This window comes from Protopterus annectens, chromosome 2.part2, assembly GCF_019279795.1.
Source record: "Protopterus annectens isolate FY-2018-M chromosome 2.part2, PAN1.0, whole genome shotgun sequence".
NCBI classification, from domain to species: Eukaryota; Metazoa; Chordata; order Ceratodontiformes; family Protopteridae; genus Protopterus; species Protopterus annectens.
In genome coordinates this window covers 40,572,671-40,589,214 of record NC_056730.1, presented here as the reverse complement: position 1 = coordinate 40,589,214, position 16,544 = coordinate 40,572,671, and the positions used below count along the sequence as shown (strand labels likewise).

At 43.8% G+C, this 16,544-nt stretch overlaps 1 protein-coding gene across 1 annotated transcript in view; it reads left to right on the top strand.

Annotated features, from left to right (window-relative positions):
- The window catches only part of SLC30A5 (solute carrier family 30 member 5), a 1,152,350-nt gene that overhangs the window by 645,265 nt on the left and 490,541 nt on the right, over nucleotides 1–16,544 (top strand). Inside the window, exon 9 of the mRNA XM_044063733.1 lies at nucleotides 9,381–9,669. Coding sequence (XP_043919668.1) covers nucleotides 9,381–9,669 — 289 coding nt within the window. The remainder of the gene's footprint in view (nucleotides 1–9,380; nucleotides 9,670–16,544) is intronic.

Below are 16,544 nucleotides of genomic sequence, written 5' to 3'. Positions count from 1 at the left end.
AACCACTTACAAGTGGTGTCCCACAAGGCTCAGTCCTGGTACCTCTCTTGTTCGGTATATATTTCATGGAGGTACAGGCCAACACGGAAGGACTGTGGCTGACCAAGTTCGCAGATGACTGCAAACTAGGCGCCATAATCGACTCACCAGCCGACACAAGCATCCTACGAAAGGGCCTCATAGAAACAGACAACTGGTGCCAGAGCCATGGCCTCAAGCTAAACGCCAAAAAGTGTATAGTCATCCCCTTTGGCAAAAACAAAGTGCCCACAAATTACCACATAGGTGGTAATCCATTAAGTACGGAAGAAGTAATTAAGGACCTGAGGACCCAAGTTGATAGCAATCTCTCATTTGAAAACCACGTGGCCAAAGTGGTTAGAAAAACTTTCTATATAGTCCACCTAATCATGAAGGGATTCACATCTAGATCAGGGGAGGTCATCGTGCCTCTTTACTCATCCCTCATCAGGCCCATAATTGAGTACAATGCCCCTTTTGGGATGTACCTTACCAGACACCTGCAGCAACTGGAAAGACCCCAAAAGTACCTCACCAAGAGGATCAAAGGGCTCAAACAGATGCCATATGCTGCCTGGTTAAAAAAACTCCAGCTCTACTCAGTGGCATACCGCCTGCTCAGAGGCAATCTGTGTCTGACGTATAAAGCCATGTCCAACCCGGAATTAATGGACATGCTGTACCTCAGAAAATCCACATCCCATCGAGCTACGCGTTCAAGAGACTTGAACCTCAGCACTGAAATAAATAGGACATGCTGGAGGGACAGATTCATAACCTAGAGGCTCCCTTCACTCTGGAATAAAATCCCAGTCCAGGTTAGGCAGAGTCCATCATTGACTCTCTTCAAGAGGAATCTTGATGAGTGGATGGGAGATCGTAGGTTTACCCCGGGATTCACTTCTGTGTCACTATTAGACAGAAGCACAGTATACTAACCTCGAAAAAGGGCATAGCAAAATTCATTTAAAATGGGTGGCGAAAGCCAAAACACACTCTAGCTAGGCTTATAAATGCCCTAGGGCAGATAGCGTAGTATGAACCTATAAGAGGTATTGAAGAAAATGGAGGATAAAGCGAAATCTATGCAGACAGTTAAGGATTTTTTACAGGTACAGCCACCCAGATTTAGCAGGAACTGGCCTTCAAAAAATTTGTCCTTTCCAGTGTCAGACAGACCACAAAGAGGCAGGTACAGATGCCCTAGAGGCAGATCCCAGCCCCAAGGCTCATACAGGCCTAAGCAATGGGGTGCTTCTACCTCCAAAAGCGGAGAAGACAAATCTTAACCTTATAGGAAACGGTCCCAATGATTTTCCTCTACCAGTACCAAGCACTTAGCTTTTGGAAGCTCCCTAAGGGGTAAACTAGCATTTTTTTTCACAAAACTGGTACGTGATCACCCAGGACAAATGGGTCTTGAATATAGTGTCTCAGGGCTACAAGTTCCACTTCCACACCCTGCCAAAGGCAAGAGACCCTGCCACACAATCAATGGGCAGAGGCACAAAAGCAAGTTTCATCCCTCATGGACATGGGGGCCATTCAGCGAGTACCTCCACAGGAGCAGGGACAAGGATTTTACTCACGACTTTTCTTGGTACCCAGAAAGGACAAAGCCTGGAGACCAATACCGGACCTGTCTATTCTAAACACTTTTCTGGACATTCCAAAATTCAAAATGTTGACTCTACAGCAGCTTCTACCCATGCTGGGCAAGAAGGCTTGGCTTGTAACTTTGGACCTAAAAGAGGAATACCTGCATGTCCCAATCAGACAATCGTGCAGAAGATACCTCAGATTCATAGCTGGCTCAATGCACTACCAATTCTCTGCACTGCCCTTTGGCTTATCTATTGCCCCCAGGGTTTTCACAAAATGCCTGGCACCAGTAATTGCTTTTTGCAGACAAAGAGGAATTCAAATATATCCCTACTTGGACGACTGCCTTATTCAAGCAGAGAACAAGGACAGTTTACTAAAACATCTGGCGTTTGTAAAAAGACTGCTAATTTGCCTAGGGTACACAGTAAACGAAAAGAAATCAAAACTAGTACCCTCTCAAGAGATAAAATTCCTGGGTGCAAGCTTAAATACAACTCCCCAGATGGCTTATCTCACGCCAGACAAAGGCAACTGACTTATTTCGAAATGTTGGCAACAAAAACCCAGTTATCTGCAAGAAAAATTCTGCAGGCTTTGGGCTTCATGGCATCCTGCATTCTGTTAATTCCATGTGCAAAACTGCATATGAGGAAAGTACAATGGTATCTAAAAAGTGTTTGGACTCGACACTGCCACAGCCTGGAAAAATCAATTACTCTCATTCCTTGCCTGCAACAGGAGTTTCGATAGTGGGCCCAGGCCTGTCACCACAGCAAGGGACAACCTTTCACTTTACCCCCTGCCAGGCAGACAATGACAACAGATGCTTCAGATTATGCCTGGGGGCACACATGGCAGGAAAATGTATTCAGGGCACATGGCCCACAAGCCAAATGCATCTTCATATCAATCTAAAAGAAATGCTGGCTGTACAAAATGCACCGACAGCCTTCAAGGATCTCCTTCATCCAGGACAACTGCTGGCATGTTACAGACCACCCTCCCAGTCTCAGGAACCCTTCTCAGCCTTCCTAAAGACATTGAGGATATGAATGTATCACAAAATACCATCATACTGGGAGACTTCAACTACCCTAACATAGATTGGGTACATTATTCTAGCCCTAACACCCAAACCCAAAGGTTCCCGGAATTCATAAATTCAAATGCACTGGAACAACTAGTCACCTGTCCCACTAGGGGAGATAATATACTAGACCTGATCATCACAAACATGGGGACAAAATGCTCCACACCGGAGGTATACCCCTCACTAGTGAGATCTGACCACAAACTAATCACCCTGGATATACATATCCCACCTCCACCCCCAGCCCAAAAGACCACAGTGAAAAACTTCTCAAAAGCAGACTTAACTCTTCTTAAGACTGAGATGGTATCCTTTAAGCCCACTGGGCCAGTGGATACCACATCCCACAATGCTGAATCCTTCACAAATGCTTTCTATGGACATCTCCAAGAATGCATGGATCATGCAATCCCAAATAAATCCAAGACCCTCTCCACCAAAGGCAAGCGTCCTGTCTGGTGGACCTCAACCATTAACAAATTGTATAACAAAAGAAGGAAGCTACTGCACGACAGAGCAAAATCCCATAAAGGGAAGACATCTCTGATCAACACTAGCAGAAAACTACATTCTCTCATAAAAACATCCAAGGCCAACTTTGAGAGAAAAATCGCTAAGGACACTAAAGATAACCACAAAGCCTTCTTCAGCTATGTTAGAAACCTGGGTGGAAACCCTCAGATATGCTCAGAGTTAATTCACAACAACAAAAAATACACTGAACCCACAGATATTGCCTACATTCTGGCTGACAGGTTCAGTGCAAATTTCTCCCCTCCCTCAGCCCCAAAAGAAGAAATAGTTATCCCAGCTGAATGTAATCTCCCTGTCACCTCAGATGTCCAGGTGAGAGCCGCCCTCAGCAAAGCTAAAAACACAGCATCAATGGGACCTGACGGTATCCCGGGTTGCGTGCTACGTGAACTCCAAGAGGAGCTAAACCCGCACATAAAAATGCTATTTAACCTTAGCCTTACTACAGGATATGTACCTGAACACTGGCATACAGCAACAGTGGTCCCACTCCACAAAGGGGGGGGGGTACCTCTACAGACCCTGGGAACTACCGCCCCATAAGCCTAACCAGCCTGATCTGCAAAGCTATGGAAAGAATCATTATGGAACTCATAAACAGAGACATTGGGGACTTACAGACACTTGATCCCACCCAGTTTGGCTTTGTGAAGGGCAGATCCTGCCTTTTGAACCTGGTTGACTTTTTCGAAACAGTCACTAGAGCCATTGATGAGGGCAAGGCAGTCCATACAACCTACCTGGACTTGGCTAAGGCCTTCGACACAATACCCCACTCAGGCATCATAGATAAGCTCAACAGCTTAAATGTAAACCCTTATGTCACTAGATGGGTTGCAAACTGGCTAAAGGACAGAACCCATAAAGTTAAAATCACTGGAGCAATGTCAGACTCAAAGCCAGTCACAAGTGGTGTCCCACAGGGATCTGTCCTGGGACCCCTCTTTTTCAGCATTTATTTCTCACATGTTAAAGCAAACATGGGAGGGTTGTGGCTGACAAAGTTCGCAGATGACTGCAAACTAGGCGCCATAGTCGATACACCAGTGGAAACATACATCCTACAAAAAGGCCTCACAGAAACGGACAACTGGTGCCGGAGTCATGGCCTTAAACTAAATGCCAAAAAATGTATAGTCATCCCCTTTGGGATAAACAAAGTACCCACAAATTATTACATAGACAGCAACCCACTGAGTACGGAAAAAGTAATCGGAGACCTAGGGACCCAAGTCGACAGCGACCTCTCATTTGATACCCACGTTGCCAAAGTGGTTAAAGACATTCTACCTTGCACACCTTATCATGAAGGGATTCACATCCAGATCCAAGGATGTCATTATACCCCTATACTCCTCCCTCATCAGACCCATGATTGAGTACAATGCCCCATTTGGTATGTACCTCACCCGGCATTTGCAACAGCTGGAGAGACCACAAAAGTACCTCACCAAGAGGATCAAGGGTCTCCAACATATGTCTTATTCTGCCAGACTAAAGAAACTCCAGCTCTATTCAATAGCATACCGCCTGCTCAGAGGTGATTTGTGCCTGACGTACAAGGCCATGTCCAATCAGGAACTGATGGACATGCTCCACCTCAAAAAATCCAAATCCATCAGAACCACGAGAGCTAAAGACTTAAACCTCTGCACAAGTATGAATAGGACATGCTGGAGGGATAGATTCATAACCCAGAGGCTTCCCATGCTCTGGAACAGAATTCCAGTTCATGTTAGGCAGAGCCCCTCACTAACTCTATTCAAGAGAAATCTTGATGAGTGGATGGGAGATCGTAAGTTTACCCCAGGGGTCACCTCTGTGTCACTACTAGACAGAGGCACAGTATTCTAAATCTATTCTGTACATTTTTGTACCATTTCATGGGGTGGTGAAAGCCACATCACTATGGCTAGGCTTACAAATGCCCCAGGGCAGATAGCCTAGTACTAAACTATGAAACTATGATAAAGACGGACAATACTACAGTCATGTGGTACATAAACAAGCAGGGAGGCATGCATTCCTACCCCCTTTGCAGACAAGCCATGATTTTGTGGAACACAGCACTGACTTATCAAGTACACCTGCAAGCACAATTCCTGCCAGGAAGGACAAATACTCTGGCAGACGAACTAAGCAGAAACCTCATGGATCCTCATGAGTGGAAACTAAATCCACAAATCTTCAGCATGATAACAAAGAAATGGGGGTGCCCAGACATAGATCTATTTGCCTCCCCTCACAACTGCCAACTACAGAGATTCTGCACAAGGACTTATCACAAGCAAGCATGGAAAGTGGATGCTCTGTCATTCAGCTGGAAAACCCTTACAGTATATGCCTTTCCTCCTCTGCCTCTCCTCCCCAAGGTACTCCTAAATGTCAGACGAGAAGCCAAAAATGATACTGATTGCCCCAGACTGGCCCCGTCAGCACTGGTACCCAATCCTAAAGAGCTTGTCTCAAGGCCCAGCCTGGACATTGCCCCAAATTCCTCATTTACTGACTCAACAAAACAGTCAGATCCTGCACAGCCAATTCAGAACCCTAGATCTGGCAGCATGGTGGATAATGTAACCATTCAGAACACACCTCTCTCTAAAGCAGTTATTGATGTTATTTTGGAAGCCAGGAGGCCCAGCACCAGAAAATCTTATGCAACAAAATGGAAGAGATTCTGTGCTTGGAACCAGGCACAGGGAATTGACACGCTTGTACCAAATATTCCTCAGATTTTACAATACCTAACTGAGATGCTGGACAAAGGCCTATCTTTTTCATCAGTTAAGGTCCATGCCTCTGCCATTTCAGCTCATTGCAATACAGACCCACCTATTTTTTCACATCCACTACTAAGGTAGTACCTCAGAGGAGCCAAAAACATAAGACCTCCAAGGAGAGCGCCAATACCTGCATGGGACCTCAATTTTGTTTTGGAAAAACTCACACTGCCTCCTTTTGAACCAGCCAATACAGCTGAGAGAAAATTCTTATAATGGAAAACAGCTCTGCTCCTAGCAATAACTTCGGCTAGAAGAGTCTCAGAGTTACAGGTACTTATGGCTGTGGAACCTTTTATAATTTTCCATCCAGACAGGGTTTCTCTAAGGACAAACCCAACATTTATTCCTAAGGTAGTGTCCAGCGTGGCTGTTAACCAAACCATTCATTTGCCTACCTTTTATCCAAACCCACAGAATAAAGGGGAGAGACTTCTGCATTCTTTGGACATACACAGACAGCTACGCTTTTACTAGGACAAAACTAAAGCTTTCAGAAAGACTGAGCAACTCTTAGTGGCATATGCTGCAGGATCACAAGGAAAAGCTATATTTCAAAATGGATAGGCCACTGCATTCATTTCTGCTATTCTCAACATGGCAAATCAGTGCCTAAAGGCATTGGGCCACATTCAACCAGAGCAGCAGCCACTTCAGCAGCCTTCCTCAGAGGAGTACCAACCAAGGACATTTTGGAGGCTGCAATCTGGACTTCAGTGCACTCTTTTACAAAGCACTACCACTTATCTCTTTATTCTAAATCCAGAGCAGGCTTTGCCACTGCAGTTCTGCAGGGCCTCATAGCCATTCCTAATTCTATTTAGGCCCAGCCACCCAACCTCAGCTTTGGGAATTCAACCCAAGTGTAATGACTGCAACAGTGAAACACGATGAACATAGTACAGTTGTGTACCTACCATAAATGTAGATGTACGAGTGTATTCACTGTTGCAGTCCAGGTTACCCTCCCGCCATCCCCCTTTCATTGCTGGGACTAATCTGTACTTCTCTGTTCTATGCAACCTATGTGGTGTATTTGCTTGTAGATGAAGGTAATGTTTATGTTAGTGCATGCTTTTTTATGGGCATAATTTTTACCTACCCTTTTGGGGGCACCTGACATCTGGGGCAAGAAAAACTAAAGAAAATGGCATCAGCTGCATCTTTTATATCCCTGGCGCACTGATATCAGTGAAGAGGCAACAGCAACTGACGCCGGACCAAGACTTTGGAATTCATGCCGACTGCGGGTAGCCTGCCAGCAGGATAACCCAAGTGCAATGACTGCAACAGTGAATACACCCGAACATCTACACTTATGGTAGGTACACAACTGTATTTTCTCAAACAAGGCAGAGTTTAAATTTCATCAATTGGATGTTCACAGACAATTATGTTTTTATCTGCACAGAACCAAAGATCTCAGAAAATCTGATCAGTTGTTTGTTTCCTTTTCGGAAAACAGAATTGAGTCTCCAGTCTCCAAAGTCACGGTGTCCAGGTGGATCTCCAGTTGCATTTCTTTCATTTATTCCTCAGGGGGTAAAGATTTACCGTTCCCGGTGAAGGCTCACTCTACTCTGTCTGTATCTACATCTACAGCCTATCAGGCCAGATTGTCTATGGATGATATTTGTGCTGCGGCTACTTGGGCATCTCCTCACACCTTTGTTACTCATTACAAGTTGGATGTGGTATCTAGGGGCAGGTTTTCCTTTGGTTCCACAGTGCTCAGGTGTATTTTCCACTGAGCCTTCCGGGATTTAGATGCTAGGGATGCTGTCCCATGGGTAAGAATGTAGGGGAGATTGGACTAAATAACATCAAGAAGTTATGTATTCACCATAACGTTCGATGTATGTAGTCCATCTCGCCTCACATTCTTACTTACCACCCCTCCTTCCCCCTTCCTGGTGGATTTGGAGGTTAGGTCTGGTTTCAGAGCTCCCTTCATTCTTGGTTTGTTCTTCCTTTCCTTGGGTGTTGTTATGCATGGAGAATGAGTGCTGGTGTTCACAGCAAACTAGATCTGGGGATATAGAGCAGTGCAGCATGGGATACCATCTTAGCCCAGCCAATAGAAAGACTTCGAGCTAGAAAAATTTTGGCCGAGTCGGAGCCGACATTCGGCTCCGAACCCACAGGTAAGAATGTGAGGCAAGATGGACTACATACATCGAACGTTATGGTGAGTACATAACTTCTTGTTTTACTTGTAAACTAATGCAACACATAAAGATGGGTGTTTTATGGATAAGCCCACTCAAAACCGTATCCCTCCAAACTTGCATCTACTAAGTCTATGATTGCATAATAGTGGGAAAGGGAGAAACTCCCCAGAACAGTGCACAATGGTTTCGTGTAGACAGTCAAATTAGCAGTTGTATTCTTATCAACTGATCGACAAAAAATGCTAGACAGTTGTAGAGGTGTAAGTTAAATGTATATTCAGCATCCACAATGCCTGTCTTAGCATTGTAAGTACTGGCTAATTGAGGACCTTCCTCTTGTAGGAGGATAAGGTGGATTTCAAGGACAGATGTTGAGGAATGGTGAAGGACCTTAACAGGGAGATAAGACAATGGAAGTACATGATATTTGTTGGAGAGAAGTTAGGGGTAGAGGCCAGGGAGAAACAGTAGTGGTCTTAACAAAAGTGGCATAGCAAAAAAAATGGAAGGTGAGGCCTCGGGAAGGGGAAAACATGCTGAGGATTGTCACAAAGTTAAAAGCTATTTGAGAAACTGGTGAAAAGGACAAAACTGATTGGGTACTATAAGGGGAGTGGGTACTATAAGGGGAGTGATAGGCTGAAAAAGGCATAACCAGTGCATTTCCAAGTAGATTAATAGGAAACCATAGGTAGTTAAAGGGGCAGAACAGTGAAGGAACTATTTATTGGGTGTGCTTGCTGGTTTATGTATGTGGTGTGTTGTGAGAGCAATCTGCAAGACAAATAATACTCGTCAAAAATGATTTAAAGAAATTGTTTCATGATGTCCATTCTCTGTTAGGGGTTCTGTATGTATTATTTGATGATATCTTAATTCCCTCCCCAGTGGGAGGAGAGCTGAAAGATGCTTCTTCTCTGGCCCTCTGGTAGCTTGTTACTGTTCCTTAACCTTTTCCCTCATGTGGGGCTAGGACATTTTGAAAAAGTTTGTTCTGAAGCCACTTTTTACATGGTATAGTTTATACTTTCTGAAAAGGTGAATTGAATTATTCTAGCTATTCTTAACTTTGCATTAAGTATGCAGTTTTTAATACTAATAGCTGAATAACAAATTAGATTTACAGCAGAGTTTGATGCCATATTGTTTAGTAGTTTTTGTGTATTTATTTTGCAGAGCAACGTTGAATCTTGGTCTTCTCTTATTATGCCGTTTGGAACAGTAATCTTCTCTGTAATGGTCCTGGATTTCTATGTGGAATCAATATGTGCCACCAAGATGGAAGCTTCCAGAAGTGCTTGCTACAGTTCAAGTCTAATTTTTCTCAGTGCCCTGCTTCTTGCCAACTTTTGGACGCATCCAATAACAGATCAGCTTCGAGCAATGAACAAGCCAGTACACCATGAAATCACTGAACATGTGCTGTCTGGAGGTGTGGTGGTTAGTGCTGTTTTTTTCATGTTAGGTGAGTATTCAGCTAGTTTCCTAAAGAAAAAAAAAACATGTTTGACTAATGGGCCTAAGGGACAATTTCTCTGATCAGTTTCACAGCAGTGAGTTTTAAATGGCACTTCACAATTTCAGGCTTGCAGAACTAGGTGCTATTTTCAGGAATGTCCATTGACTTTTGATATGTGGAAGTATTTTTAAGTTTTTACCCCTCATTTTCCACTGAATTGTAAAATAATTACCCAGGCTTACTATAGTTTGTAAATGCATTTAACAGAATATTTTATACAACCATTATGTATTTTTGAGCAACTTTAAAGATGGCTTTCCATATCGCCATTGCAGTATTTCTTATGTAAGGGGTCTTATGCCAAGGATAGCCCAACATCTGGCCAGTATACTAAAGCCTTCAGTGTTTACAGACATTATACATCACAGATATGCTCCCCACGCTAGGAGTAGGGCTAGAGGATGTAATCATAGTAGAGTCATCTGCGTATTGTATGAGTGTAGAGAGGGTAGTGGAAGAATGTAGGTCATTGGTAAAGATGTTAAAAAAAGGGGTCCCAGGATAGAGCCCTGGGGTACACCAGTGTGTATGGGTAGAAACGTAGAGCAATTTAATGGTTCATAGATGCTTTCATCATTCACATTTGTTGACTATTTGAGAGAGAGAGAGAGAATGCTGCAAGTTTACTTGGAGGATTGTTGGTACATCTTATTGGGTCATATAACACCATTCAAGGCTAAGTTCACAGGTCTTGTTTAATTTTAAATTAACAGATGGATGAAGTGCAACTGACAAATATGTTGCGGAATTTCAATGTATGGTACTATATCTTCATTTTGTATAAAAATAGTCCAGTAGCACAAAAGCAAGAACGGACAACTGACCAAAGGTTCCACTATTTATTACGACAAGAACAAATGAAATTTTGTTCAATGTTAGTGATACAGCAGGTAGCACTCTCATATTTGATGCAGAAGGCTTTTACTTTCTCTTCTCTAAACATTCATACCCTGTTAAGTAGTGAGCACTTACCCTTCCCTCACCATGATACATGTGCCCAAGCTGAGCCTTCCATTCGGCCCTAAAGGCCAAGAGTCTGAGTGATCAGGCACAGTAATTGTAACAGTGTGAACGCTGTTTGTGAAAGGGACAATTTCCATTTGTCCTTTATTTTGCTTCCTTCTGTAAGTGGAGGTTTCTTAATTATTTTTGACTGAACCAGTGGCTTTACTTGTAAACTAATGCAACACATAAAGATGGGTGTTTTGTGGATAAGCCCACTCAAAACTGTATCCCTCCAAACTTGCATCTACTAAGTCTATGATTGTAATAGATATGCTCCCCACGCTAGGAGTAGGGCTTAAAGGTGATGTATGGAAGCATGCACATCAGAACTTTTTTGCCTCTAGTCCCAACACCATCATTTAATGTCGGTCTGAATGCTGTTCTTCTGTACTGGTTACTATGCCATTTTCAGATAGGTGCCCCATTAGGGTTCTTCCTTATCTTCTGTTTTCTTTTAGTGTTATTGGTTTACATGCCATCCAGTAAAGGAAAATGTCAATGTGGGAGGCAGATCCCCCATAAGGATCATCAAGAACAATCTGTCTTCTCTTTGGGTGCTTCTAACAGCCATACTCAGTGTTCTATCTGCCAGACTTTTGTCCCTAACACCCTATGTAGTTGCCTCTCCTCCTTGTCTATTTACCTTGAAAACCAGTATCTTAAGTTGTTGGCTCAAGGTGTTATGGCAGAGTTTTCCATATCGATTGTCAGTCGCCAGCCAAGAAAAAAGGCCAAAAAACTCACGTCTGATACAGCTGCTGTCCAGCCTCCCCGGACGTCTTTCTTGAGGCTGGTGAAAGCCTGGAGGATAATCTGGCTCTTTGGGATTCCTCTGTCACAACCTGTCAGAAGCTGGCATAGATCCAAATTCTTGCACGTCCTCTGAGGCTTTCAACTGTCTGGGGGGGGGGGATCTCTGCTGAGTATATCTAAGGCTCTGAAAGGGGTTCTGCAGATCTTAGTAAGGGAGGAGATTAATACTAAACTTAGAGTATTGACAAGGTTCTGACCCTCCTAGGGTTTTTTTATGCGAACATCCTGCAGAAAAAGAAACAGAAAACAAAACAATTTTCCCTGCAGTTAAGGATCTCCATTGAGAATGGCAGGATTTTACTCAGGGTGTTCAATGCATTAATGGCTTTAAAGCCTCCTCATCTGCCTGCCACTCCCTGGTCCTCTACTCCTTTAGGGAGTAGGATTCCTCTGATGAGGATCATGATTCTGAGGAAGAGTCAGATCCCCCCCCCCCTTAGACTATTGGTCTGAGGAAGAGGATCCTATTAGTCTGGATTCCCCTTTAGAGGAACTCTGCTTTGACATTGTTTCCTGTATGATGTTTTTATTTAAGTGGGATTGTTCTCAGATTTCTGATATCCAGAAGAGATCTTCCAGATGGAGTCTCCCAAGCTTTCTGCTGTATCTCCAGTTGTTGCTGCCCTCCTTGGATACCTTTTCAGCGGCTTCTGTTGCCCCTGATTCTCAGCCCCCAGCTCCTAAGAAGTCTGACAGATTTTACTAGGTGCCTGATGATTGTAAATTTCTGTATAAATGCCCTTCTGCTGATCCTTCGGTGATATCGGTCTGTCTGATAAACCATCCAAGCTGTTGCCCTCTACTAAGTTGCTTCCATCAGATAAGGAAAGTAGGACTATGGAGAGGTTGTGTAAAAATGTCTATACTGTTGCTACCCTGGTTTTTAGGACGATTAATTTACAAGAGTCATATGACCAGGTATATTTTAGCTCTTTCTCAGATTTTCTGAACTTCCTGATTCTGAGGCGAAGACGTAAACTCTTTCCTTGTTCAGTTCTACTTCTCAAATGGCTCAGCACAAGTGCAGGTATGATGCAGCTGATGCTTCTTCCAGGGCTGCTGCATTTGGCTCTGTTATGATGCATTACTCTTGGCTCTGTCTTCAGGCTTTGCCTGATGACGTTAAGACCATACTATTGGATTGGATACTCCTCTTTGTAATAAAAATCTTTTGACTCTGTTGCTGCTGAACTTTTTAAATTCCTCCAGGATAAAGGCAAATCCTTGCAGGAGTTGAAACATATTCTTTTTCTCCTGTCCCTAAGTTTCAGAGACATTAACCTTCCAAATCTGCTTTTGTTTGCAAATAGTCATGCCCTCTGCCCAAAGGTAAAATGGGTTCTAGATATGTACCACCTGTTAAACCTGCACAAACCCCTATTTCTCAGAAGCCTCCTTTTCAGGACTTTCCAGGTTCCATTTGGTGATTTGCTTCCCTTTACCCTCCACCAAGGTTCCCTTGTCCCTTCATCTTTCCCCTTTTCTTTGAAAATTAGTTAATGATCACAACAGACTCTTGGGTTCTGTCTCTCATCTGGCAGGAGTAATTTATGGTTTGGAAATATCTTACTCCCTTTCTGGGCATCCCTCAACCCCCTTGAGAACAGCTTCCACTCTTTCCAGGGGTGCTTCATTTTTTTTTTTTTGGCCGAGGGCACTATTCAGGTTGTGTCCCATGCCCAGGAAGGGAAGGTTTTTTATTCCAGAATGTTCCTGGTTCCCAGAAGGGAGGACATCTGGAGGCCAGTTTGGACCTTTCTCAGCTCCAAACCTTTCTGAAGGTCCCCTCCTTTTGGATGTTGTACCTTCAAACTTTATTCCCTCTACTTCTTCTTTACAGGCATTTCTGGTCTCTGTGGATCTCCAGGACACCTACCTCACATCCCTATCCATCTTCTTTTCAGGAAGTTTTTGCATTTACCGGTTTGTTTCTTGCATTTTCAGTTCTGTGCTTTGCCTTTTAACCACTGCACTGCCCCAAAGGTATTCAAAAAATGCCTCACTCCTGTCATTGCTTTTTGCAAGATGAGAGGGTTTCATATCTTTCCTTATTTAGGCAATCTGCTCATTCAGGCCTCATCCCCTGAAATTCTGCTTCAGGTCCTCTAGTTTGCTATTTCCCTACTGCAGAGTCTGGGGTTCACCATAAACTTTCAAAAATCTGTCTTGACTCTTTCTCAGGGTCATGTTTTTCTTGGTTGCAAAATCCAGACCCTTCCCATGCTGGCATATCCCTGTCTGCCCCCAAGTATCTCTGATTGCATTTTTCCAGTCTCTTCTTCCTCTGACTTCAGTCACAGCCAGCGACTTTCTCGGGGTTCTCAAGTTCATGGCCTCCACCATTCCTATGCTGCAGCTGGCCAGGCTCCATATGAGAAAACTTCAGTGGTACCGCAAGTCTGTGTGGCCTCACCACTGACACCCCCTGATCTTCCTAGTTCCCTTCCTTCCCTGTCTCATGTTCGAGCTTCACTGTTGGATTCATCAGTTTCCTTTCAAGCTGAGGCTTTCTTTCCAGCCTCCACTTCTGTCTCAAGAGCTCTTTTCAGATGCCTCAGATGGAGGGGGGGCTTCCTTTTTGTCTTTCAAGATTCAGGGTCTCTGGCCTCCTTATCAGAAGACAGACCACATCAATATCATTGAGGGCTTTACTTCTAGCTCTTCAAGACTTTCATTCCCTGCTTCACCCTGGGCGCCTCAAAGTTTTCACAGACAACCACGGTGATGTGGTATGTCAACAAGCAAGATGTACAAGGTCCTAACTTTTTTGTAGGGTGACTCTTCAGGTCTGGGATCTAGCTGTCAGGTATCAAATGACGCTTCAGGCTGTTCCCTCAGAATACAATATAATGGCTGACTCTTTGAGCAGGTCCAGCAAACAGGCTCACAAATGTATGCTTTATAGAGACTTGTTTCTTGACATTATCCATTGGTGCAGTATTCCTCAGGTAGATCTTTTTGCCTCCCCTCTCAAATGACAACTTCCTCTATTCTGTTCCAGAGGCACAAGTTCTCTGTCTTGGAAAGTGGACATTCTTCCTTCTTAGAAGGGGATGTTTCTGCATGCCATCCTTCTTTTTCCTATGCTTCCAAGGGTTTTGTACAAGATCAGGCAAGACTCCCCAAAAATCTTGCTAGTGACTCCCTTTTGGCCCAAACAGCTTTGGTTCCACCTTCTTGCTCACTTGTCCAGGGGCAACCATCACCAGTTACCTCACTGGGTGGACCTTCTCACACAAGACTCTTTTCTCTCTCTCTGTTTCCCGTTTACGCACCATGTGGTACATTGGCAAGGAGCACCTTTCAGCGTTCATTGTTTCTGCAGCAGTTATGGGTTTTACAGGCTCAGGTTGCTAGCCCAAGGCCCAACCTTCCATGGAGTGTGCACCACACACACTCGCATGCACACACTCACACCTAGAGCCAATTTAGAATGTCCAGTCCACCTACTGCATGTCTTTGGAATGTAAGAAGAAACCGGGGCACCCAGAAGAGACCCACAAGAATGTAGAAAGGACATGCAGACACAAAAGGCACACCAGCCGAGAAACAAATCGGAGAGAAACTCTTGCTGTGAGACGGCAATGATAACCACTACAACACTGTGCCTCCCTCTCATGCAAGACAGGGGATCTCCTATCCATCCACACATGTCCATTCTTCAGCTGATGCTGTGGGTGATATGTTTTTGATCCCTTTTCGGTACCTCTTTTCTGAGGATGTGTTTTGAGTCCTGCAGGCGGCCAGAAATCCCACTACCAAAAAAATCAAATTTATCCAAATGGAAGAGATTTTCTGTTTGTTGCCTCTCTTGAAACCAAAATCCCTTTTCAGTGCAGGTTCCTATGGTTCTGTCTTATTTGTGTGGTCTGCTTCATGCTAGGTTGACATGTTCTTCAGTTGAACACCTGTCATGTTTGCCCTTAGTGCCTCCTCTGGCATCTAGATTTGAGGTCAAACAATTTCTCAAGGGTCGTCCTTCATATCAGGCCTCCCAGCAAGCCTATTCTGCCTTCCTGGGACCTAAGTTTTATTCTTGAAAGATTGACTCGGGCTCCTTTTGAGCTTGCTGCTTCAGCTTCCATACATCTTTATACTTAGAAGACTTGTTTTCCTTTTAGCCCTTGCTTAAACTAAGAGAGTATCTGAGCTTCAGACTCTCATGGCTGTTCCACTGTTTTTAGGTTTTCATATGGACAGGGTGTCTTCATACTAAACCTTCTTTTATTTCCCAAGGTGGTCAATGAGTTTTCTGTTAATCAGTCTTAAATTTTGTCCTTCTCTGCAGTCTGCCAGTAAGAAGGTTCTTCACACCCTGGATTTGCATAGACTGCTCAGATAGTTGGATAAGACTAAGGTTATTCACAAATCTGAGCAGATTTGTTTCCTTTCAACCCAGGTCTTTGGATTTGATAGTCTCTAAACAAGCCATCTCTTCCTGGATTTCTAAGGCCATTTCCTTTTGTTATTCTTTTCATGGTAAATGTCTTTCGTCTTCTGTAAAGACTCATTCTAAGAGGTGTTTATTCTTCTGGTGCCTTTTTCAAAGGGCTAAATACCAATGTCATCCTTAAGACTGCTACTTGGACTTCTGTCCATACCTTCACTAAGCATAAGTTGCATGTTATTTCCAGAGCAAGAACTGGCTTTGCTAGGGCAGTCCTGTATGAGTTTATAGAAGGCTCTTCAGTGCTTTCTCCCTCCTAGGTATCCTGTTCAGCTTTTGTGTGTTCCCTTAGCTAAGGAATACTGCAACAGTGATATGGAAGTGGTATGGAAGGACATAGTACAGTTGTGTAAACTCTTACCACAACAGTAGATACCCTTCTCTTCACTGTTGTATTTGCCCCCCCGCTTTGCCCCATTCTTCTTGCCCTCTTGGCCAGGGAGTCTTTTCTTTTTCCTCCTCCTGTTTGCACATCTTCCTCCTGGTCCTTAGGGACATTCTGTTCCTCCTAGGTCTGGGACTTTTCAGTTCTGAAGCTTGTGCATCCATGCATCAA